Here is a 26,726-nt window from a genome sequence, read left to right as displayed (position 1 = left end):
GGGAATTGGAAGTGGAGATACGTCGGAAGTATCCCCAGTTGTTCTGAGTTGTAGTTTTGATAGTAGAATAAGTTGAGTATGTGTGTATTACTCTGCTATTATATTATGATATGTAGTTAATCTTTGGGTGTAGTGATCCTTAAAAAAAAATTAAAATTTTTAAAAAATTATTATTAAAAAAATTAATTAATTAATAATTATTATTAGTAATTAAAATTATATAATATAACAATAATATAATATTATAATGGTATATAATATATATATATATATATTATATACCATTATATATATATATACACACACATAAAGTAAAGCTTCCTGAAGATATATTCAGGAAGCAACTGAATAAAAAAAAAAAAAGAATGCAGAGGAATATATATACACACACACACACATAAAGTTACTCTAGGGTATTCAGAGCTTAGGAGAATTTTGGGGAAAGTTACTCTAGGGATTGTGATGAATAATTTAGTGAAGTTTGAATTTCAGGGTTTCAAGGATTTTGAACACCGTGGGGCGTAGGCCGAGGTATTAACGGACTTTTTCAGGAATCAAGTAAGACGATTAAGTTAAGTCAGTGATTTTAAGAAACTTGAATCAATTTAATTGTTATATTTATATAAATATATATATATATTTGTTTATTTATTTGAGAATTTGAAGGTTATTTCGAAAACCAACTGTTCGAAATGGATTTTACAAACTTAAGATGTATGGTATGGTATTTTGAATAGAAACGAACGGTGGACTTGTTTGTATGGATATGTTAAAATGTGAAAAATTGTGTGGCAGATGATTTAATTTGTATGGATTATTGTATATTTGGATTTGGGGATTTTGAATTATTGAATTGTTTGTGAAATACTGAATTGTTTGAGAAATACTAGAATGGTCGTGAAAAATACTGGAACTGCTTGTGAAAAATGCAGGACTTTGATTTGACGGCCAAGGGCTGGGGTTTTGTTTAAACAGCTTTGAGCCAAGTTGTATTTTGTGGCCGGGGGCCAGGTTTTGGAATAACAGAGAACATATGTGAATGAATGTTTTAAATGGTATTTTCTATTATCTAAATTGCATGGTATGCTTTAGGAACCTTGAGGACCAGTGTATTGTGAGTACGGTACCGTTGCTAGAGATTTGTTATGTGGCCGTGTGCGCCCACACCTGTACTGAGAGGTGTAAGGTGGCCTTATCCGATTTGCCTACGTGAGGTGAATGCACCCCCTGGGTGAAGACAATCAGACCAATAGTTAGAGCTGCATAGACCCTCGGAGTATGTTAGTGGAGAGTACAAATGACTATTGTTTGGTTGGATCCCCTAGGACGATAGTCCAGCCTTCAGGCCGCACAACCCATGCCATGGGGAAGTAAATGACGGCGTGTTTGTCACAGGGTGTGTCTTATATGCATGTTTATTAATTTATATGAATACAAATAATTATTAAGATAATTTCGAGGGCTTGCTAAGAAAGGTGAGTGCCCTAATAGCAGTAGTGGTATTAGAGCAGAGGGAAGCTACTTGTTTGGGTGGGTAATCTTCCTTATCCTTGACTCATTGTGTGCGTGAGTGTAAAATAAGAATGTTTTCATAAATTTGTTTATCTACTTAGTGAACTGGTTATTTTCTGTACACTAAATGCATATTGGACACACACTGACATTAACTCAGTTTTTCCCTTACTGAGTTGTGCCTCACCCCTACTTTACAAACTATCTTTTTAGGAAATCCTAGAGATCAGGTCTAGCAGGCTAAAGGAGTCAGGCTAGAGGTTTAAATTTATATAGGTAGTATGTAGATATAGATTTTATTTTTTTTTAGTTTTATGAGATGTAATTTTTGTTAAATGGATATATTTGTGTATAAAGATAGTTAGAACTCTAGTAATATAATTTGAGAATTTTGTATTTTATTTCCGATGCATATATGTGTTTTATATATGATGAACAAGGTATTAGGTACACAGACGTCACTAAAGTGGAACTTTGGGCTCATGTGGCGGGTCGGGGTCGTTACATTGGGAGTATGTGAGATATTGTGACCTCCCGAGACGGTTTATGTATGTAGCCACGGTATTCCTCCACCATAAGCTAGGGTATGTATGTATTGTGGCCGTAGGCTCTTCATAGAGTCGTGTGTGTGTGTGTGTGTGTGTGTATTCGGTTGTGTAGATGAGTTTTTAAATGAGAGATTACAAATTTTGAGGATGAAATTTTATAAGGAGGGGAGGTTGTAAGAACTCGACCCGTGAAATATGAAATAAATAAATAAGAAAAGGTTAAACAGTAATTTGAGTAGGCTTCATCGATGAAGCCAATGTTTTTGTCGACGAAGTCCCTTCTATTGTTTGGCGACGAAATGTAGAGGTTCGTCGACAAGGAGAATCCAAGAGATTTTAGGATATCCTGAAATCTTAGGCTTATCAACGAAGCCACCATGACGTTGACGAACTCCCTTCATTGACTCGTTGATGAGGTTGGCCGAGTCAAAGGCTCTATAAATATCTTTTTCTTTGCTTCTTGGCTAAGATATCACTATGTTCCCTCTCTTTCTCTCTCTCTCTAAGAACTCGAAGTTCCACACTCTCTCTCTCTAGATTTCTTCGTCGTTTGTCATTAGAATCGACGATCTGACGTTACTACGAGGATCAGGGAAAGATTCCCTTTGTGAAATGTGGAATGGATCTTCATTTTGAGGTCTTTGGGTTTTGACCCAAAAATCGAGGTAAGACTCGGTTTTCATTTCTGTTTTACTAAATCTGTAGAGAGTAAGATTGTAAGTAATTATCGTACTATGATTTATAGGTTTAGAGAACTCAGTTTGCTATTTAGGAGTCGTAGAGTTCGAGTTTGGATTTTCGGGAAAAGGTAAGAGGATTCTGCTTATATCGGTTATTTTTAAAATTAGATTTGGTAGAACTGAGGTTCACGGTCCTGTGTATGTTTTGGCTACTTATTTGGGGAGATCTACCGGATGAAAATTACGAGGTTTTCATATTACAATTTTAGAGAAAAAAGGGGCATTGGGTTGCATCTCTGGTTTCGTTGGAAAATCGTGGATATATTACGTTATATATTGTGTTATGGAGATGGTCGTGCTTTGACTTGTTTTAAACTGTATTTTGAAAATCATGATTTTGAAAATACTAAATGAGTGTGGGATGAACTGTTATATGAACATGCATTGAGTTGTGATTTGCTGAAATGAGATATAGGGACGTGAGTTTTGAATTGTTCCAGGTTGTGAAAGAGTGTTCGGTTCTATATTTGAGGGTGTGAAATACCACTTGCCAGTGGCAAGAGTGTCCAGCTCTATATTCGAGAGCATGAAATATCACCCCTTATCGGCTGATCACCAAAGGGTGTGGATCCACCAGATGTATCGGTACAATGCCATGAGAGCCTGGGGCTACACCACACCATGTAATGCAGGCCGGCTTCGTGCTGAAGGGTGGGATGACATCGAGTTGCTTGATCATGTGTATGTTGAGAACTATACTTGAGCAATTTTATGAAAAATACTAGAGTTGTATTGAACTGTCTATGCTTTATGTGATGACATATGCCACACACCAATATAACCTAATTCTGCTTTACTGAGATGTGTCTCACCCCTATTATACGTACATGTTTTCAGGTCCTTCAAGTAACCAAAACTAGTGTGCTAGTGTGGGGAGCGTGGTGGTTGGTTTATTGCGCAGAGTACTTGAGTAAGTACTTAGAATGTAACAAGGTTGTCATTTTGGGTATAATTGGCACCCTAGGTTATTTATAATAAGAAGACATTTGTTTTATTTGTGATTCATTTAGGTTTATTTATAAAAATTCATAATCTGTGTGATATGATGAAGAAGCTCAAATGACTATAGATTGATCTTAGGGGAACCCAACCTTTCATGAAAAATCCTTTAATTAAAATATCATACTCATACACATAGGGTTGATAAGTTTCACTGTCAAAACAAGGCTAAATCTTAGGTTTTGAATGACCTTGGACAACCAGCCCCTTAATGTTTTAATATGCTCAGTCGACCGACCCTTCACAATTGGCCTGTTTAGAAAGTCGACCAACCACTTTTACTTATGAATAGCCCAACCGACCAACGATAGTATTTTGGCTTGTGTTACAAAGCCTCATCCAACCGAGCCATATGCTTTAAAAATTCCTAGCTGACTGGCACTATAACGATTAATTCTAATGCAATGAGGCTCTTATACCAAATGTGATTTTTGGTGTAATCCAAAGAGAGGGGTGAATTGGAGATTTTAAAATTCCTAGGCCAAATTAAAATTGCAGTCAGTATTCCACAACATAGGGTCTTTCTAATTAATCATGAATCTAGAAGATATGTGAACGTCCAGAAAATTTAAGCAAGTATAATAGTTCAAGTATTGCCCAAATACTCATGAATCAATATTTAAAAGCAAATGCGGTGATATAACAAGTAAGTATAAACATGTACAAACAAAAATGTAAAGAGTATACGGAAAGAATAACACTTGGTTCTTACGAGGTTTGGCAAATCGTGCATATGTCCTCGCCTCAAGCCAACCCACTTGAGGAGTCACTATACAGTCACTTAACCAAGCGGACCGACGCCGTTTACAACCTCTCCTTACAGGGTGAAGTCTCCTTAGCTCACTTACCGGGCGAAGCCAAACCTTTACATCTTGCAGGATGGTGCCCTTCTAGCTCAATTAATCGGGCTAAGCTATACCAATTCTCCTTACAGGGTGGAGTCTCCCTAGCTCACTCACCGAGTGTAGCCAAACTGGTTTACAGATATGAAAATATCGTGTACAAATAAAGTGCTTCTACAATAAGCAAATGTGTACAATATTAATCTCAATGCACTCTTGTATGATGGAAATTTAAGTTCAATAGAGATTATATGATATCTCTCAAATATGTATTTATAAGATATTTGTGAAGATGATCTTTGATTCAAATATGTAATACTTACTGAGTATATATCAAAGATCTAAAGCTCAAATAATATCTCCAAAAGTATTTTTCAAATATGGAGTATAGGAGATGTTAGAGATTGACTTATAAAAAATATTTTTGCAATAAACACCAAATGAGCTTTCGAATCTAGCAAAGAATATGCAAAGATCCACAAGCTATAAAGAGTTCTCCCAAGAATATTTATCAATGAAATAGTATAGGAAAAACTCAAGCTTACTCTCTAAAAAATGATTTTCAAAAATGAATGAATGAGTGAGAATATAAGCTTTTTAATGAAATATATAATGCCCTAAAGAATGAGTATTCAACCACTCTTCAAGTTGTAATAAATTTGCAAATGAAAAAGATGAATTTAATGGTCTCTTTTTAAGATGATTTTGCAAAGAAATATGAGAAAGAGAATGAGTATATGCTTGTGTATGTGGAGTATAAGAAATAATAGCACAAAATATTTTCAGAGAATTTTTGCAAAGAAATATGAGAAAGAGAATGAGTATATGCTTGTGTATGTGGAGTATAAGAAATAATAGCACAAAATATTTTCAGAGAATTTCTAAGCTAATAAAGTTGCCAATTAAGCTTTAGAATGGGCTATATATAGAATTCCCAACCAAAAAAAAAATGACCGTTGAGACGGAGGGTATTTTAAAATTGTTTAATTAAAAAATTAATCATGTTTTAGCGCTGATAAAATTACCAACCCGAGAGGTCCGGTCCACTAGACAATGTCCTGGTTAGTTGGCCTTTGTTAAAATTTCAAATTTCAAAGAAGGTCAGTTAACTAGGTACAGTGCTGGTCGAGTGGCCTTTGGCGATTTCTAAAATACCGAGAAACAGCTAGTTGGGCCAAGGTCTGGTCGGCTAAGCTTTGAAAGGCTGGTTGGTTGGGTATTTTTTGTCCAATGAGGCTGATCGACTGGGCTTTGGAATCCTGGTCAAAAGACAAGGCCGATCGGCTGAGGTTCCTTATTTCATTTAGGTCTGGTTGGTTAGGGCTTTAGAAACTAGCAAAATATAAAGGGTCGATCGACTAAGCATATTAAAACATTGAGGGGCCAGTTGACCAAGGTCAATCAAAACCTTTGTTTTAGCCCTGCTTTGACCTTGGAACTTATCAAACCTATATGCATTAATTTGAAAAGGGTTTTCCATGCAATTTTAGGTTCCATAAGGTCAGTCTATAGTCCTGTATTTGAGCTTTCAATCCACATCATGCATGATATGCATTATTACAAATCAAACTTAAATGTTATTACAATTCAAATTAAATGTCTTCAACTTTTGCTCTTTACTTTGCCATGCCAGGTGAAGTAAGTTTTTAGTTCTTCATTGCTTTTATCGTACCTCGACTCTACATGCCTTCTAAAGAGAATATCTATTCAAGCACTTAAATGCACAAGTGAGATACTTTAGATTTGTCATAATCAAAACGAGATATAACTCATAAAGTCAACACACCATATCTGAAATTGCTATATAATGACCAAAACCAATCAAAATAGCAAACCTCACCCCCCATATAGTAGGTCTTTTGATCTTACTGCAATGTGGTCATGCAACCTTACGTGGTATTCTATGGTAAAGTATATATTCTTCCATGTCCTTAGCTATATCTAATACAATTAAAAAGTAATTAGAACAAGTAATTGAAAAAAAAAAAAAAAAACTACTTGAAACACATTCAACCCACCTTGTGGGCATATAAAATAAATTGTCACAGTGTAGCAATCACTTAAATGATATGAAAACCAAAATACAAAATGTAATAAGCTCAATTAAGAAGAAAAAACACATGTAATGAGTGTTCTTATAACAACCAAACTTATAATAAAGGAACATACTACTAAATGCATTGAAAATTACCCCCCCCCCCCAAAAAAAACTTATAGATGGATGGATTGTTGTAACATTGGTCTTTATATATTTAATGCATCTAATAACCTTAATTTTTGTTCAAATGTTGCAATGTTTTTTAGGTTCCCAAAATTAAGCATTATTTGAGCTCTTAGAAAGGGGTATGAAGTATTATGATGCAGAGGAGAACATGTAGGCAAGACAATAAATTAACTTGGAATTAAAGACAAGCTTAGGAAGGAAGATTTAGAGTATTAAAACACTACCCAATAACAAAATGAAAAGTGAAAAAAGGAAAATAAATGTTCCTAGAAGGAGTGCAACCTCGAGTGACAATTCAAACACTTTACTCCTATAGATACTTATAGGGGACAATTATTGATGCGAAATTAGGTAGACTTGAGACTACAATGCCTAGAGACAATAGTCTAGGCTCTAGATAATGGCACCTGCATAGATATTGTGAATTCCACCTAGACAAATGTTACAACTTTTGCCTCCTATAGAATGCAATATATGTGCTAATCCTACAAGGTTCATTAGCAAGGTTTTAGGGGCAGAAAATCAAAATTTAGAAGAAAAGAAACTAGAAGATAACATAGAGAATTTGATTGAGACATCAATATGATATCTAGGAGGCTTGTGAGAGTAGAAATATCATATCTTCATGGAAGGTTATTGACAAACCTACACACACAAAGAAGTCGTTTAAGAAAACAAAAGAGAAAGCACTCCCAAATATCCCACTATAACATTTCATCTCCTACTTTGATAAAGATCTTGATGGATTACAATTATGTTAAGAGAATAATCTAGCAGTAACTCTAAAGAAAGCCAACCATAGACTAAGAAACCTTTTAAGTAGGAAAAAATTGAATGTTGGATGCCCTTGAGCAATAGGAGCTACCAAATTTGATCTATAAACTACGTGGCCAAATTTATCTTTGATTTCAAAGGAATCATATATTTGTGAAATAATTTTGAATGGATTGAGATGTAACTACATATTGCTTGATTGGTAGCATATCCAATAAAAACCCAATCAACAATATTATTAATTAAGATTCTCCCACTTCTATATTTATCTACATTTTGTTTCATCCTGTGTTAGGCCTTTTTTTTTTTTTTTTTAAGATGATACTTCTACAACTTCACCATTTCCACTTTATATCATAATTCCCTATCTTACCCCTACACTATATAAATAATGAAAAGTTGCTATATGGAGAGGACAAGGATAACCATATAGTTATGGCTCCTTCAAACGTTGTAACCTTAATGACTATATGTGGAGTTGAAGGTCACCAATTGGCCAAAGGATGCTAGACAAATATCCCATTTAGTGGGCTATTCTACTTCTATACACATTTAAGTATGTGTCAAGGCATCTATTTAAAACCTCTAATTGGCCTCTCGACTTGGAATAGTAAGTAATAAATGAAAGCTACTCTTTGTAGCTTCAATTGATGTTTAGAGAATTAATTTTGAAAGAAATATAGGATCCTTATCATTTATAATTCCATGAGGTATTTTTTGTAAACATGCTCCACATGAGCTTATGAAACTAAATAGGCTATGTATAGATGTGACAAAGCTTGAAAATGAGCATACTTTACAAACATGTATACTACTACCAAAATAACTCCCTTTTACCTAAGATTTTGATACTCTAGTCATGAAATCAATACCAATATTAATAAAATTGGCTTTTGATATGGGAAAAGGTTGTGGAAAACTTGGTGACAACAACTTTAACATGTTAAATCCTTTCTATAGAAAATAATAGAAATTCATTTATGTCGTGTTTAGTTTGCGGAATGAAATGTCATAAGAATGAAAATTTGAATAGAAAAAAAAAATGAAGAAATCAAGTAATAAATTTGATTCCATTACCAAATATATAATTAATTACTTCTACCCTTAAATGCCCTCCAAATTTAAATCTTCTGACCAACTATAATAAATTTGAGAAAACATATTACTGGGTTGAACCTGCTATTATGGATAGCTAGTAATACGCCAATTCATGTGAGAAAATTTTTGAAGGAGTCTAGAGCAAAGCATCTTTGAGAAATTGGTGCTAATTTTTTTCTCTAATACAACTTTGATGCCTTCATTGGTCCTTTAATTATAGATTGAAAACTAATAGGAGAATAGGAATTCAACTAGAGTTGAAAATTTGAAAAGAACAGGCATCGATAATTCTCTACATGCTATCCATCTTTGAATATAATTTCCCTTCTTTACTTCTGGTCCAAAATAAACATGAGAATGGTTATGTGAACATCATATTTCTAGATTATGAAGATCATCACAAACCAAATGCCATATACTAACTGAAATCCAATCAACTAGCTTAAACTAACTTGTTAATTTGTTCGTTCACTAATTAAGAAGAAATCACTAATACTACTTGAAGTTTGACTTACATAGACATGCATTTTAAGTTGCAATAGTGGACACTTTACAAGCAGGATTAGAAGCGAGGCTTATAAGCCAAATCTTGTCCCCTACAACATCGTTATCTTCATTTCTGTGCCACTCCCACAATGCATGTGTCTCATTTACCACCTGCAATTGCCCATGCCCAAAGCTCGCCTCCCTGAATACTGATATTTTTGGTTTAGGTTGTATGTACCTGCAGATATCATCCACAACCCAACCAAGGAACTTTATTTATTTTTATTAAAAAGACAAACATGTGATATATATATATATATATATAGAGAGAGAGAGAGAGAGATATATATATATATATATGTATATATATATATATATATATATATATATAGAGAGAGAGAGAGAGAGAGAGAGAGAGAGAGTAGTTTGCATCCCGAAATGTATTCCAAACAGTATCCCATATATGCACACTTGTGGGATGCATCCTCGTGTCTATTTGAGGTAAGATTCCCGATGTTTCTTTGGGAGACTGGCCAAATTGCATACCTTGGGATACTATAAATTGAAAAATTAACAAAATTTCATGCCATCCAAAATGTATTATAGCCTCGAAGTTCAACTTACTCTGTGGCAAGACCTTCTTGGTTACCACCATCCCCTATTGTGATATGCACCGAACCACAATTATCTTCTCGATCATTGTAGACTCGTTTCTAACATTGACATTCAAGAATTTTTAATTATAGTTGCAGATTTAATATATACATTTATATATATTAAAGAGGATACACATATTAATGAGAGAAAACTTACAAAACGTTCGTAGGCATGGACATGGCCAGCAAAAACGACGTCAACTCGAGCTTGATAAAGAAACTTTTCCATGGCATCCTTCATGCCCACACATTCATACTCTCCTTGATGGGCACTATTGGAATTGTACCAGGGTGCGTGGAGGAGCACGATGAGCCATGGCGTCTTCTTCCTATCCACCTTTCTAAGGTCGGCTTTGAGCCATTCAAACTGGTCCGACCCGGGGTCGAAGTCGGTGTACGAGCCCAGCATGATGACGTGGGCGGCGGCGACGTTGAAGGAGTAGTAGAGGTTGGAGGTGGAGCCGCTCTCCGGGAAGGGCATGCGCCACCGGGCGTTGAAAGAGGTGAAGCGTTCGGAGTGGAGGATGGGGATCCTCTCCACCTCGTGATTGCCTTGGGTCACCATCCACGGTCGTCGACTCGCCAACGGCTGGACCAGCTGCCCGAACGAGTCCCAAAGCCGTTGGACGGTGTCGGCGTACGAGAGATCGCCTGGAAGTAGGAAAATATCGTAGTTGGATGCTACAATATGTTGTAGGGTGGAGTTTGTCCAGTCCGTCTGCCCTAGATCACCTGCATATGTGTACATATACAGTGTTCATCATGGTCAAATAAATTAATTGGTTAATTTGAGTTGATGAACTTTAGGGTTTAGACCATATATATATATATATATATATATATATATATTAGAAAGATTTAATTCGTAAATTCATGAAATTATATTTTCATTTGTTTTGTAAGAGATAAAAAGAAAATGATAAGCATAAATTAATCTCAGATCCAACTTGATACTTTATGGTCCCACACATCAAGCATATATTTATAACAAATATCAAAAGTATTAAACCTGACAAAGCAGATTCGATTTTGTGTTGGATTAAGCAAATTATCGGGTAAGGAAATTGTAATCAATATATAACTCAATTAAGTGATGGATTTATGACAGCTCGGATAATCCATGACGAATAATTCATCAATTCCATCATATGTATAATTTTTTTTAATACCATGTAAAGGGAAATTTATTTCGTAACATAATAACTGAAGCTATTTTTAAAATTATAATTTGGTAAATTGTTAAATATTTAATAACCAAACATAGAATTATAATTTTTAAAATTTTTAATATCATGAATTTAAGGTTTTTGTTTTGATCATAAAATTTGGGTATTTGAGTTTGAGTTTGGTGAGGACGTGAACATAAAAGCACATAGAGTAGTGCAGGAGTTGGGAGTGTAGGATTCGGTCTTGCCCAATTGGACTTATAATGAGGGGTTTAATGCTTAATAAGCATGGATATATGAAATTATGTATGGATTTGTACATTAGTTGTTAACGGATTGGCGGATATCTATCAGATAAACTCTAAAATTTGCCAATCGAATTGGCTAGGGGCGAATAAGAATTTTTAAAATCATATTTGACTCATTTATTATGTGAATCAATTATGAGTTGATTTAAATGCATCGAATTCAGTTTGAATTAATGAATTGTTATCCGTTTTGTTAGATCTAAAAAGCATGCTCCTACATATATATGATACGCAATATAAATGCATCCCAACATCTCACATGTTCCGAAGTAAAACAAACAAACAAAAAGTTTGAGAGATCTTAAATTCTTAAGAATTCTACAAAACAATTTTTCGTAAACTCTTATTGAATATTTGGTATGTAGGAATGAATATAATCACAATTTTCCCTTAATTTCATTATACCTGATTGAAATTTTCATCTCATATCTTTTCTACCTCATTGCACTCCACAAACCAAACATATCATTACCTATCCTAGCCCTTCTTAAAGGAGCATTACTTATCTTCTTTTTTTTTTTTTTACCCATGCATAAAGAAGATACTTTATATCCTATTATGAGCAACGTAATTCTCCAGGGTTTGGTTTTGCTTTGGAGGTGAAGGAGTCTAGGGGTCTAGGTCATAGTTGGAGAACTCATATTGATTAAGAGAAGGGCATCCTAAAGCATGAAAGGCCATTTGTAGCATGCTCCAAAACTTGGTAGGGTAGTAACAAGAGTTGCTCATCTTAGTAGTGTCCTTGGCTCTTGAGTGGTGCCAATACTCATTGAAAGCGAGTTATCTAGTTTTACTACTTTTTTTTTTTTTAATATATAAACCCATTTCCCTTATCTTTTTTAAGTATAGAAAACTAATATTAGCTCAAAATTCTCCAATTCCTTAATTTTATGTCCAAAATATAATCAAAATGATAAAATTATATAAGTCATGGAAATATAATATCATTTTGAAAATTATACAATTTAAATATGTTCATGGACTTGACATATACATTCAATAACTTTACAGAAAAACATCTAAGGAGTTGCGAACCAAAAGGTGTCTAAAAATGCCCCTTGTTGAGAATGCTAAATTAAAAGCTTCTCCAGCACTGAATGTATAGACAACTCATTTTAGTGAAAGCAATGCATGTTATGCATGTATAGGATAAATATGATCATTGCAACATTGTGGAAAAATTTGCAGTAGGATGGACTCTAAATAAAGGAACTCATTTTAGTTAGGGTTGAAAAGATTTTGGCTTAGATGAACTTAAGTAAGATTGATTCAAACAAGACTAGCTTTGGGCTTGGAATTTGTTAAAAAGCAAAATTAGAGTTGGATAGTGTCTTGAGACTGAAACAAACTCAAGATTTGAGATTCATCGAAGGCTAAAACACAAGGTTAGGCATTCTAGACTAGAATATATTAAAGTTTGAAGTTTTTTTTTTTAAATATCAAAGTCAAATAAAGCTACAAAGTGGCTTACCACAAAAATGAGCACATAGCTTAGAATTTGTTTAAGAATAAGATTAGCTTTGGACTACAGGGGTGGCTAAGGACTCTAATTAGCTCAAGGCTCATAATTTGTTCAAAAGCTATGATTTCTTTTAGTACCACAGGGCGGCTTGAGGTTGAATGAGGAGCATAGGGCTTAGGATTTGCTTGAGTGCAAATTTAGCTTAATTAGGCTAGAATGAGCTATGGACTCAAAAACTATGTCAACTTGGGGCAAAAGGTTGGCTTGGGGTTAGAATGAGCTCAAGGCTTGAGATAAATTCATAAACATGATTGACTTAACTAGGCAAAAAGGAGTGCAATGAATGGTTCTTTTAGTTTGGGAATGACATAATGTAAAGGACAAAACATCCAACCAAAAGATGATTGCCATATTACTTAATTTAATAAGCTTAATGGTGGGTCTTAGTTCTGCAAAAGCCCTTAGCATAGCCATTATTAAAGTCTTCCTAATTTCCTTGTCTTCTAAAGAAAATAATGGAGTGACAAAATGCTTCATGGGATCACCTAATCCATATTTGTACCCTAACCCTTCTTCCCACAAAGAAACAATGACTTATCCTTCCACTTCTCGATGGAATCATAAATCTCAAGTAGAATGCTTTTATGCCACCCTCTCATGCAAAAATAGCACAACCCACTTTGGTAGGAAAACTGTTAATATAAAAAAAAAAATTGAGAGTTAGAAATTGTCATTTGAACATTGACCTCAACCTAGAGACAACCAAAACCTAACAAGATGTATACTAGCTATTTAGGGCAAACTAGAAAGGTGGGAAGACAAATGACAAAAAACATTCTCAACAAAGAAATGTATAGGGGAAGCTTCAACCTAACCTTAAATGAAAAATCCAAACTTAATAAGATCAATGCTATATATATGCCTAATCAAAAGAAAAAGGGAGGTGATGAAAAGCATAGTCCTCAAGAATGAAATATAGTTCCCAAATGACATTCAAGTTGACTTTGACCATGGAGTACTTGTGATATAAAACCTTAGGCATCCTAGAGAAACTCCAAATGTAGGAAGAACCCTTAGCCTCTATAACATCTAACCTATACTTGTGTGGAAAACTTTATTAATTACATATAGTCCGGTGCTAGATGAGTTAATGGTAAGACGGAAAAAAAATACTATATTATCACATTTAAATGTCATAAATAGACAATATGGATTGAATGAACATAAAGGCCACGATGGATTCACTTGGAGTTACCAATTGCACAGAGATATGAACCACCTTGATATAGTAAACTACGTTTTAAATTCACAAATCGACATTTGCATCCATTAAAATGACAAACTCTTTCAGATGACATGACACCCCAAAAAAAAAAGGGAAAATTAATAAGCAATGACCTAGTAATTAATTAATCCCATGCCCATAGCCCTTAAGGTATGTGTATGCGGGTGGGGATGAATTGATAAGGGAAGCAAATTAAGATTAGAAAATCTAAATTGTAGATGGTCAAATTTAATCAAACCTTGATCAAGCTAGGAGCAAGAAGTTGGCAATACTGAATTGATGACCTAACGAAGGAAGGAATATCTAATAATATTTAGGTTGCCAAGCCAATCAGTTCCCAAGTCAACAAAACATATAACGAAACACTAGTTGTCACTAATTGGTGTTTCATAACAAACATAATCATAATTGCATTGCAGTAGATGCCACATAAAAAATAAAATATCATTATTATGTTAATATTAGAACGTGAAATACACTCTACGAGCAAGTTTTTCCAAAAAAAAAAATATGCTCATTCCTACAAAAGAAGATGAACAACTCTATATCTCTAATACAAAAGGTGTGCAAAAGAAAAAAAAAAAAATTACTATTGGCACTCCAGTAAACTTCTCAAAACCTAAAAATTAAACTAAGACAACACATAAGGATTCGGTTTTAATTCAAGCACCGCCTAACCTTTTAATTGGTGGTGGATGAGAATAAATTTTAATTAATTAATTATTGCTTATGATGGTGAGAGAATTTAGCAAATAAAGTATTAAAGTGAAACTCGACTCGTGAGACAACTCGAATAATTACAATATTATAGCACACAATCGCACCCAACTTTTCATCAAATCTCAAAACAGTCAAGACGGCTCTAATTTAAATATTGAGTTAATAAATTAGCCAGCTACAGAGGGACATTTGATCAAACACATGGCAGGCAAAATGCAGAAGCATGGTGAATGACGACTGACGAGCGTACCTGCGATGGCAAATTTGATGGGAAGCTGCGCCGGCGGGGTTCGGAAGCTGAATTCGCCGGCGGTGTTGGGTTGGGATCCACAGCGGTAGTAGTAGACTGTGCTGGGCTGCAGGGGGCCGATGACGACGTCGTGGATTTGGCCGGAATCATAGAACATATACTTGTAAGAAGTGTAATTCCCAGTTGCAGTGGCGCTATATTTGCCTGAGGTTGTACCGTAGTGTACCACTGATGCATTTGCTACATCCTTGTCATCTTTCGTAATCCATGATATTCTCATCCTGTTCTCCCCGACTAAAGATATATGCACCTGCAAATTGCAATCACACCCCCCCCCCCCCCCCTACTTTTAGAAAGTTGAACTTCGGAACTTAAATTTTTGGTAACGTATTATTTTTAGCCCTTGCATTCGTAAATTTGATTTGGAGACATAAATACATATTTTAACTTTAACATTTCTCTTAAAATTCGAAAAATATAAGGAAAATGAATGAAAAATGTAAAAGATTTTATGTTTTCATATTTGATTATCAAGTAAAAGAAAAAATGAAAAATATATCAAATGCACGAACAAAATTTTGATTTTACAAAATATTAATATTTAATTTTTTAATATTTTTAATCATATAAAAATAAATTTTCATTTTTATTAAAATTAATATAGAAAAAAAATATAATAGAAAATTAATTTTCTCCTTATTTTCCTTTCCTTTCATTTTTTTCCAAATAAAATCCTTGATCCAAATGGATCATTAATATTAAATGGAACTTTTAAAAGTTTCCCAAAAAAACTACATTGTATTTAGGTGCACGGTTTTCGGACCTTAAATTTGGATTTGGGTGGATTTGAATAAATTTTAATGCAACTTTATATTACATTTTATCCAAATCTAAAGTTTTTCCAAACATTGGGTAAAAATAACTTTTTAAATATATATGTGTATATACATATATATTATTCAATTTAAATTAAATAAAATAAAATAAAAATTGAGGCAAAAAAGGAGTCCAAAAATACCTCAAAATCCATGAATCTGAAGATTTTAAAAATTAAAAGCGAACCTTTTATTTTCAATAAATTATTCTACTCCATAATTGTCCTTCGTTGTTTCAGCCATTTTACAAAACATGTTCTATTTGTTTCTCTTCACAACAGTTCTTTTTTACAGGGGGACTAATAATTTTTATAATAATCTTGATTATTTTATTTTCATCAATTCCTTTTTAAAAGTTAGGGGCTAAACTAAGCATTAGTATGATAAAACATAATTTAAAAATGAATTGATGAAAATATTTTAACTCAAGCTGCTACAAAAATTTACCTTTTTAGCAAAACTTGATCAAAGTAATCTCATGCCTTACCATTCAAAAGATTCAAATATAATACTTCTAATATGTAGGTTTGAGTTTCAAGCTAGTCTTTAACCATTAGAATGCCTATCAAAGGCATAAAGCAATTACTTGTTTTCTAAAGAAAAATAACAAAAAATAAATAAATAAATTTTGAAGAAAAAAGGTAACTTAAATTAATGTTTGAAACGATTCAAATAGACACATGCTTCAATAAGCATAGATAATATATGATAAGTTTATAGTGTTAAAAATAAAATTAAAGTCATGAAAACTAAAATAAAAATGGGTGTTATAAGATAGTCCTCAATGAAATATAAATAACAAAATTCAAGCATGATTAAGTGAGTTTGATTGCCTTTTTCCACATCATTGCTAGCACTAAGGTTTCATTAACCATGTTTTGATGATAACAAATTATTTTCGTTTAATGACTTTGTGTTTAAGTTGTTTTCTGCAAGATTAATTAACCATTGAACTTGAAAAGAAGTTGAATATTTGATAGGAGATATTTGAAGACTTTATTTGATTTATTTGTAATATTTTTTTCTCTTTAGTAATGCGCTTCAATGCGTAAAATCATGAGCAAACATACAACATAGCACATCTAGACTTAAATTGGAAAAACGAAAAATTAAAGTAGACCGAACTTGACCTTTATGCCACGAGGGGTCGATTGGTTTGATAAGTTTTTCTTACAACGTTCCCTTTTCTCTCTCTAACGGCTAGTAAACGGTCGACCTAACTGTTGAAATGGTAAACTTGACTAGAGATGGCAGGCAACCCATCGCTGTTGATTCTCCTGGAGTCGGTAGGCAATCTACTCCACCTACCAGCCCAACTCCGTTAAAGATTTACTCCCATAATTGTTGATTATTTGATTTAGTATCTGCTATAAATAGTTGTGTGTGTGTGCAATGTAATATGGTGTGTAGAGAGAGTAATAGCTAGTGGGCAAGTGTTTTGATTCCTCTGTAATTTCTTTTTAAAATAAATTGATAGTGTTTATCCTACAACTATTTCTCACCGAGTTTCAGTCACAACCAGTGACTGAGTGTTCCTCTCCACCCATTAGTAGTATCAGAGCGTCCAAGAACGCTGAAATCTGCCAAATAGAGACAAAGAAAGAAAAAAATCATTTTTCTCTCATATTTGAAGTTGCTCGAAATCCAAAATTGAGTCTACCATTGTGAAATTCACGTCGAGACGATTCCAACGGTTGAAACCACATCTCAAAAGGACATCGAGAAGTGTCGAACGCGCTCACACGCACTTCCAGTGTTGTCAACGCCTTTCCCACACGCTACACTCGCCGACGTAGACTCCGGTAGTCAGTGACACATGCTCCACACACCTAGCATGCGTCTTCCTCGCCCGTTTGGCGAGTTCCAACCCGACTAGCAACTTGCAACCCGGCTTAGCAACTTGCGACTCACAACCTGGATCCGTACCCAAGACCCAACCCACCTTCCGACCTGCATCCAGCTGTCGACACATGGCACGCGTAGAAGCTGCCATGTGGCACAACGGTAAGGTTTAACACCGTTAAACTGCCATTAAGTTAAACCGGCCAGTTTAAAAACCACTTGAAATTCCTGTAGCTAGTTCAATGATTTTTGGACTAGTTCTTTGTAGTCCATAACCAGTTCGTAAGGTTTTTAGACCTTCTAAACACATTGGTGACTTTAGATTTTCCAAAAGCAACCCTCATCTCTTTGTTTTTATATATTAAACTCAATGGCGAACAGTGCTACGCAAGCAGTCATTCCAAAATTAACCCGGGAGAATTATGAGAACTGGTTGATTCAAATGAGAGTCCTTTTAGGTGCTCAGGATGTCATGGACATCGTTGAAGATGGGTAAAGAGAAAGCCCATCAAAAGAAGTCAAAGCAGTTATGTCGAATGCTCAAAGAATGACCTTGCGAGCCGATCGAAAGAAGGATTGCAAGGCGAAGTCCATAATCTACCAAAGCCTTGATGAGGCCACGTTCGAAATCATTGCCTCTGCACACACAAAGGTGCAGACAAAGTGAAGAAGATTTGTCTCCAAACATTGCGAGGTGAGTTCGAATTTTTAAAAATGAAATCTACTGAATCTATTTCTGACTACTATACACGAGTTGTGGTAGTATCAAATCAATTGAGAAGAAATGGAGAGACTCTCAATGACGAGAGAATTTGTGAGAAAATTTTGTGATCTCTAGATCCAAAATATGATTATATAGCTGTGACCCTAGAAGAAACAAAAGATTTGGAAATCATGTCTGTAGAAGAACTTGTGGGCTCAATCCAAGCCCATGAGCAAAAAGTTAATAGATGGAGCGATGATAAAGCACTGGAGCAAGCCCTCCAAACAAAACCGTCCCTCACTGCAGATAGATACGACAAAAGGGGGACATCACAATAAGGAAAAGGACAAGGCCGAGGATCCTGTGGAAGAAATTATGGAAACTTTAACTCCAGAAGAGGTGGCAGAGGCGAAAGAGGTCCCACTAGAGAAGGACGCAATCAACAGAACTATGTTCCACAAGGCAGAGGACAAGGAAGAAAAGGGGGATACAATAACCGCCCGAATGTAGACAAAAGAAACGTTCAGTGCTACAATTGTCATAAGTACGGACACTATATCAATGAGTGTTGGGGACGACAACAAGAAAAGGAACCTTGCCAAAACTGAACATGCAGATGGAGATTCATTGATGCTGATGGCACACAATTCAACTCCTCAGGGCCAAAGTGTTTGGTACCTTGATTCTGGAGCCAGCAACTATATGATTGGCAGAAAGAACCTATTCTTTGAACTTGATGAGAAAGTTCAGGAGGAGATCTATTTTGGCGATAATTCTAAAATCCCAGTTCGAGGGAGAGGAGATGTTTTGATCAAACAGATGTCTGTAAATTATGTTTACATCTCCAACGTCTATTACATGCCAGATATGATGACTAACATTTTGAGTCTCGGACAGCTTGTCGAGAAAGGTTACTGAATTAGCCTTAGTGATAAACAGATGGTGATTATAGATGCTCGAGGAAAGCTTGTTACTCAAGTACAAATGGCAAAAAATCAAATGTTTCTGTTCGCCATCTCACATGATACGCCAAGGTGTTTGAGCGCTATCATCAAAGACAAAGACTGGTTATGACATCTAAGGTATGGACATCTGAATTTTGAATGTTTGAAATAATTGGGAAGCAAGAAGATGGTGAAAGGCTTACCCAATATCCACCATCCAAATGTGATATGTGAAATTTGTATTCTGAGCAAGCAACACAGAAACAACTTTGGAAAACAAGTCGACTGAAGATCTACCATGCCGCTCCAGCTAATACATACAAACGTGTGTGATCCACTAAGACCATTTTCGAATAAACAGAATCGATACTTCTTAACCTTCATCGACGACTATAGCAGGAAGACCTGGGTCTACTTCCTGGAAAGGAAGTCAGAGGTGTTCGACAAGTTCAAAGAATTCAAAGCTCTTGTGGAGAAACAGAGTGGCTACCGCATCAAGTCACTTCGGTCGGACCAAGGAGGAGAATACAGAGACAAAGCTTTCCTAGAATTCCTAAGGCAACAAGGGATTCAAAAATAATTCACACCGACCTACACTCCCCAGTTGAATGGTGTAGCTGAAAGAAAGAATCGCACAATCCTTAACATGGCTAGGAGCATGTTAAAAGATAAGAATGTGCCTAAGAGTTTTTAGGCAGAAGCAGTGTCATGTGTAGTCTATCTGCTCAATCGATGTCCTACAAAGAGTCCGATACAAAGACACCACATGAAGCCTGGAGTACTCACAAGCCCAGTGTGAGTCATCTTAGGGTGTTTGACTCCATAGCCTACGCCAAGATCCCAAAAGCAAGAAGGACAAAGCTGGGTGATAAAGGAGAGAAGTGTATCCTTGTTGGATACGGTAGCACCATGGGATATCGACTCTATAATCCCATCAACAAGAAAATTTTTCACAGTCGGGATGTCATTTTTGAAGAAAATGAATCTTGGAAATGAGACCAGGCTGAATGTTTCAAAGATGTAGAATTGACACTTAAAGAAGAAGAACCTACACAGACAAGAGAAGTGGCTATCGAGTCACAAGTTCCCGAGCTGCAGACACCTCCACATGGTTCACCACAGAGGAATGAAGTTTCATCACCAGTTGAGCGTGAAATATCAAACATAAGGCCTAGAGGTGCCCGTAACCTAGCTGATCTGTATGAAAATATAGAACCAATGGAAGAGTATGTTGCTCTAAACTGTCTGTTGTTGACTATCAACCCGATTAACTTTAAGAAGGCTAACGAAGAACAAATTGAAAAAAATGATGGATGAGAAGATTCAATCCATCGAGAAGAAAAAGACTTGGAAGTTGACAAATCTCTCGAAGGGCCGCAAAACTATTGGTGTAAAATGTGTCTACAAGACCAAGAAGAACACTCAAAGAAAAGTCCAGAGATACAAAGCAAAACATGTCACCAAGAGTTACAGGAAGAAAGAAGTGGAATTGATATCTTGCAAAACGTATGATCGGATTATTGACATTTTCACGAAACCACTTAGGCATGATATTTTTGCGAGATTGAAGACAATGCTTGGAATGACAAAGTTAGAAGAGTCAAGTTTAAGGGGGGATGTTGAAATAGTAAACTTGACTAGAGATGGTCGGCAGCCCACCGCTGTTGATTTTTCTGGAGTCGATAGGCAACCTACTTCACCTACCAACCCAACTTCATTAAAGATTTACTCCCACAATTGTTGATTATTTGATTTAGTATCTGCTATAAAAGTTGTGTGTGTGCGCAATGTAATATGGTGTGTAGAGAGAGTAATAGTAAGTGAGCAAGTGTTTTGATTCCTCTGTAATTCAGTTTTGAAATAAATTGATAGTGTTTATCCTGCAACTGTTTCTCACTGAGTTTCAGTTACAACCAATGACTGAGCGTTCCTCTCCACCTATCACTGGCCCTATAAGCAGTCGGCCAATCTACAAGTCAAAAGGCTCTAGCGAATAGAAAATTGTTAGTTTTCCTCCAAACTCTATAGGTATGCCTTCCCAAGTCTTGAGAACATTAGAGAACAAACATATACTAAAAATCAAAGCGCTTACTTTAATTCACTCTCTCACAATCTTTCTTTAGGTCTTACTTTGCTTACCATTGAGCGAAAAACTCTTGAATTTCATTTGTTTATTATTTAAGAGTTTCTTGTGTAAGCATCAACGTGTAAATAAATACTTGTGAGGAATTTTCTTTATAAACTTGATTGTATTTGGTTCTTTGATCTCTGTTAAAATAAGGACTGTATTTGGTTTCCTTGTTCTCGGAAAAAAAAAAAAAAGGTGTATTATTTTCCTTTGTTTTTGTTAAATATTCAAAGGGAATTAGTGAAATCTCAAGGTGGTTTGCCTTGAGAGAGTAAACATAAGCCGGTTGCCGAACCACTATAAAAGAGTCTGCAAATCTCTCTTCTCTTGTCTTTGATTTAATTGTTTTTATATTTGTGTATTTTCTTGCTTGTTTCAATTTGCTTTAAATTTTGTATCAAACAATCTTAATTTCATTAAACCTAATTCACCCCCTCCCCTCTTGGGTTACCTTTGGACCTTAAATTATTACAAAATATTCTTTTTATATATGAGAATATAAAATTTAGATTTTAGATTTAAATTTTATTAAATAAAACATAATATAAAATTACATTAAAATCCTAACAAATTTGTACAAATCCCAATTTGTGTTTAAAATCAATAATCCTAAACACCTTACTAATAACCTTAGGATTCTTATAAAAGGAGTTGGATTCTTTCTAAGAGTTATTTTAAATTTATATTCTTTTCACCTGTCATGTGGACCCGTGTCATTAATGGACCGCATCCTTCAACACCGTGTATAGCGAATAAATAGAGCACAAGAGAAGTGGTATGGCATGCTAGCCCTATGATGACATGCACGGGTCTACTTGATAGGAGATTAGTAGGTGTCACATTAATCACTTGTGAGTAACACACAAGTGAGGTGGGGCCCCACTATTACACTTACTAATCACCTATCACATGGACCTGTGCCATCACTAGATCACATTCTTCAACATTTTTCAGAAGAAAGACCCATATATCGCATTCAAAACTTCTAAATAATATATTATTATTATTATTATTATTATTATTATTATTATTATTATTATTAATTTGGAGAAAAGTAGAAGCCTCTAATAATTAAATGAATTCACCAATCTTGAAAATCTATTTTTACAATTAAATGATGTGAAAGATTTATGAAAGATAATGTAATTAATTTGAGTAAATATGTAGTAACAGGTTTGTTTTATCTGTGATATATCCCTTACTTTATTTTATTTATTTTCATTTAGTCTTAAAAGTCTCTAAAAGTGTTATTTTAAAATACAATAGATATATATAGTTAACTAATTGCAATATTAATAAAAAAAAGTTTTTCAAATTTATGTGTCAACATATTAAATAATTTTATTTATAAAACTTATTTAAAAACTTCTAGTAAGGTTATTGAATTTTTTCGATTGTCCCGATCTTATACTAGAACTAGGTTACAAGACAGGAGGTACTCTCTTATCCTGTACCCTTTGTCACCTTTCTCAAGATTTGAACATTAAAATTTCAAACTTTAACAACGAAAAATATCTTGTTAGAGACAATAAAGTCATTAATCAAACACAAACATATAAGACGAATTACAAGATTAGATACCTTTGAAAACCTATTCTAAACTTCCCATTAATAATTGTAAACAGTAAATATAAAATTATAAAACACTTTAGTTAGTGTTTGGGAGCATGAATTTCGAGTCTTATATTCAAAAGTGCATTAAATTTTGTTCAGATCCATCCAAATTCATATCCAAGTCCCGAAATTCTTGTTTCCAAACACAACATTACAAAATTTGTGACATAATTTTTTTTCTTTTTATCCATTAAAATATCTCTATACTTTTTCAAACAAATCACCAAAAACTATCTGTACATACCATTTTGTTAGTTTAGGATATATTATTTTTACTGTTATATCACATATAATATAAGCAATATATATCATAAATAAATACACATATATTTGTTGGGTTCGAGTAACTATTGTTTCATAAATATTAAAAAACTAAATTAAATTGGAAATCAAACAAAATTGTGAAAAAAAAAAAAACAAAAATTAAACCCAATAAATCGATTAATTAAAATTTTAATTAAATTCAAATTAAAATTTCGGATCGTTTCAGTTTTGAAACATTTTATAATGTTTGATACTCTAATCACTGATTCAAATTTTAATAAACAGTAATTAAAAATGCCAGTTTTCATGGGTTACCAGTTACCACTCACTAGGCCAAGAAGGCTCAAACCAACTCTTTCGTTAGTCCACAATTTCATCGTACGTTATGAGGTCAGCATCACGGATGCTGCGCCTCAAATGAAGCCTAAAAAGCAAAAATCCTAAAACTGGGACCTCATAAATAAATCAAGAGATCACGACTCCATGTCGCCGTTGATGCTCCCACCAGTGACGCGGCACTCTCGCCGGCGACGACTGATGGCGGCCACTTTCTTGGCCTAAAGCGCACGCGGCGCCGCTCCCCAAACTCCTGCTCCATCGCCGGTCGTCGCCTCATCTTCTTTCTCCTCCGGATTAAATATTGCTAATTTTTTTACGTACTATCTCAAATTTTTAACGTTCATAATTCTGTTCTGTACATATATAAAACAAATATGCAGGAGAGAGAGAGAGAGAGAGAGGGGTACCTGTTGCGGAGAAGGATCCGGCGCCTGAAAAATGGAAAGAGCCTTTCGCGGCGGTGGCCTTTCGTAGGAAAGAAGACCGCCAAACATTCCGGCGAAAACCAGTGTAAATATGGGGACAAGAAATTGTCTTCCCATGGCGAAAGTGGCTGAGATTTTGAGAAGTTAAGGGCGAAGAAGATTGTGTATGACTAAGTTCGATGAAACAACAATACTATATAAGGTGTGTTTTTTTGGTTAGGTAATTCATAATTGACTCTTTTGTCCTTGCTTGTATCCGGCAAGCAACGGTATACAAGCAGAGTGGGGGGGACTGTTTTAGCTGTTGTCCTCAAATCAAGTCGGTTTATCTCTCCATTTTTTTTTTTTTTTGGGTATATCCGGAATATACTTACAAAAATTATACCAGTTTTTAGAACTTACTAAGTATAAAATATTTTATTATTAGTTACACCCAAACAATTGTCAATTGTATTTTAGGTGTGCATTTCGATCAATGACATGAATGTATTAAAAAAATACCTAGATTTATATGTTTGTATTAAATGCAATAAAATCAACAAGATTTTATATCAAATAAATAACAACTAAAATAGAATAGTAAAGTTAAGCTCGAGTCATGAGATTACCGTTATCATAAAAATTGTATTACCTCCTTATGCGCGGGTGACATCCCCAAATGTCATTTCCAAAATAAAATTCAATTTGGTCATTGCAGTTTGGCAGCCCATGCCCAAGTGTGGGGCTAACCAAAATTAGAGCCTTTTTGAAATATTTCCACAAATTTATGAAGATTTCTCAAAATTTGTCAATGTGAGAAGACAAACAGAGTGTCCGTGGGGCCCACACCCACCACATCCTACTTTTTAATATTTTTTATTAAATTATTTTACTTTTATAAAAATATAAATTTATTTTTTCAATTTTTTAAGGCTTGTATTAAAAAAGTGAATAATTACTTGGTTGCTGAAAATAATTTTAGTTTTTCTCATTCAAATATGTCTAAAACCAGTGCAAACGGTAGGAAACAACACAAAGGAACTCAAAACTATGTACAACAAACGACTGGACTAAGTCGTGTAAAAAAGGATGAAACTCATGTTCTAACCCGCACTTGGATTTATCATTTAAAAGTTTTCTCCAAATCTCTATCTTAAGGGAGGAAACTAGAGTCAGATATGTATGGTTCAACTTATATTCCCTATCATCAATAGGTTTCCATCATGTCCCCTATCCTCCCTCAATGTGCTTCTTAGAAAAAAATACAAACTAAGCAGAGTGGTTGACACGCCCCCAAAAACCTTGTCTCATGAGAGCTAACACTACTACACCCCTATCTATTCCTAAATGGTAAAACCCAGGTAGTAGGCTCGTTGAAATGTGTGCCCACATAAATTTTAAAGTCTATCCCTTAATCCCCATATATCATCAGACCCTGCACATGCTTATCCATCCATTCCATAACATACATACATGAGTTATATATAGAGGTAAAATATTCACAAGCATGCAACCATCATCCATATTTACAAACAAAACATCATGGAGCAATCAAAAGCTCATTAAATTAATATTTGGGATAATTTATAACTAATTGATAGCTCGACTTTATAGGTCCCTAGCGGAGTTGTCGAACTGTAGCAATGTACCGGAGAAGGGTCTGAAATGGCGAGGATTAATAATAATATTATAAGTTGGATGGAGTCATCACTAACCTATTATTTACCTAGGTGTGGTTCGTTCACCTAATTACCACTCGTTGATTGATTTCTAAATTAATCTTAGACCAAGGAACTAGTAGTCTCAGTTCGCTTTTACCAGAGTTGGGATTGAGAATTTAGTTATGCAAGAGGAAGGTATTAGTACCCCCTACACACTCGTTCTACGAATGGTACCTAATTAATAATGAATTATCACTAAACAAAATCTAATGGTCTTTGATTAACTCCTTAAAAATAAATAAATAATTAATTAATTAAAATTTAAAAGGAAAGTAAAAATCTCAATGTGATTTAGAATGTCTAATAAGACCTCCAAATGAAGAAATCTTGTTAGATAAACCCCCTCTCAGAACTAATATATGTGAGGTCTAAAATACCTCTTTATCATTTCTTAAATCATTGAGACACGCGCACACAAAAAATCAAATAAAATCATCAAATTTGAAAAAAAGAGTTTTTAAAACATTCCAAATATTTTCCTAAAATTTAATAGAATTCTTTTGAAATTTTTTTAACATTTTTTCTAAAGTTTTCTAAGATTTTTAAAAATTTTTCCTCTTTTTTTGGTTTTTTTTCATTTTTTTTTTTAAATTTGAGTCAAAGTAAATTAAATATTTTTTATTTATTTTTCTATTTTTAAAAATATTTTTCCAATTTTTTTTATTTTTATAATATTTTCAAAAATTAAAAATAAATAAAAAATAAAATAAATAAAACCAACTGTTTAGAAATCATACTTGTTCAACCGGTCTAAATAGGGCTCAACTCAATTAGGTTAAGTAGGCCATGTGTCCACCCACAGTGGTGATGCGTGGTTCACTT

At 34.4% G+C, this 26,726-nt stretch overlaps 1 protein-coding gene and 1 long non-coding RNA gene across 2 annotated transcripts; one reads left to right on the top strand and one right to left on the bottom strand.

Annotated features, from left to right (window-relative positions):
* Positions 1 to 9,045: 9,045 nt before the first annotated feature.
* On the bottom strand, positions 9,046 to 24,370 carry LOC131155464 (probable purple acid phosphatase 20). Its single transcript, XM_058108632.1, has 5 exons — positions 24,187 to 24,370; positions 15,071 to 15,380; positions 10,037 to 10,611; positions 9,848 to 9,936; positions 9,046 to 9,461 (listed from the first exon to the last, which is right to left on the bottom strand). Exons 1-5 carry the CDS (start codon positions 24,319 to 24,321, stop codon positions 9,266 to 9,268), a joined length of 1,305 nt encoding a protein of 434 aa, XP_057964615.1. The 5' UTR covers positions 24,322 to 24,370; the 3' UTR covers positions 9,046 to 9,265.
* LOC131155473 (uncharacterized) lies at positions 23,810 to 24,539 on the top strand. The gene is made up of 2 exons (XR_009136826.1): positions 23,810 to 24,043; positions 24,160 to 24,539. It is a non-coding gene; the product is annotated as an uncharacterized LOC131155473 (long non-coding RNA).
* The last annotated feature ends 2,187 nt before the right edge of the window (positions 24,540 to 26,726 follow it).

The sequence above is a fragment of the Malania oleifera genome, chromosome 1 (genome assembly GCF_029873635.1).
Source record: "Malania oleifera isolate guangnan ecotype guangnan chromosome 1, ASM2987363v1, whole genome shotgun sequence".
Classification (NCBI taxonomy): Eukaryota; Viridiplantae; Streptophyta; class Magnoliopsida; order Santalales; family Ximeniaceae; genus Malania; species Malania oleifera.
Note: the sequence above shows the minus strand (reverse complement) of the source record. Positions and strands in the feature narration are given on the sequence as shown.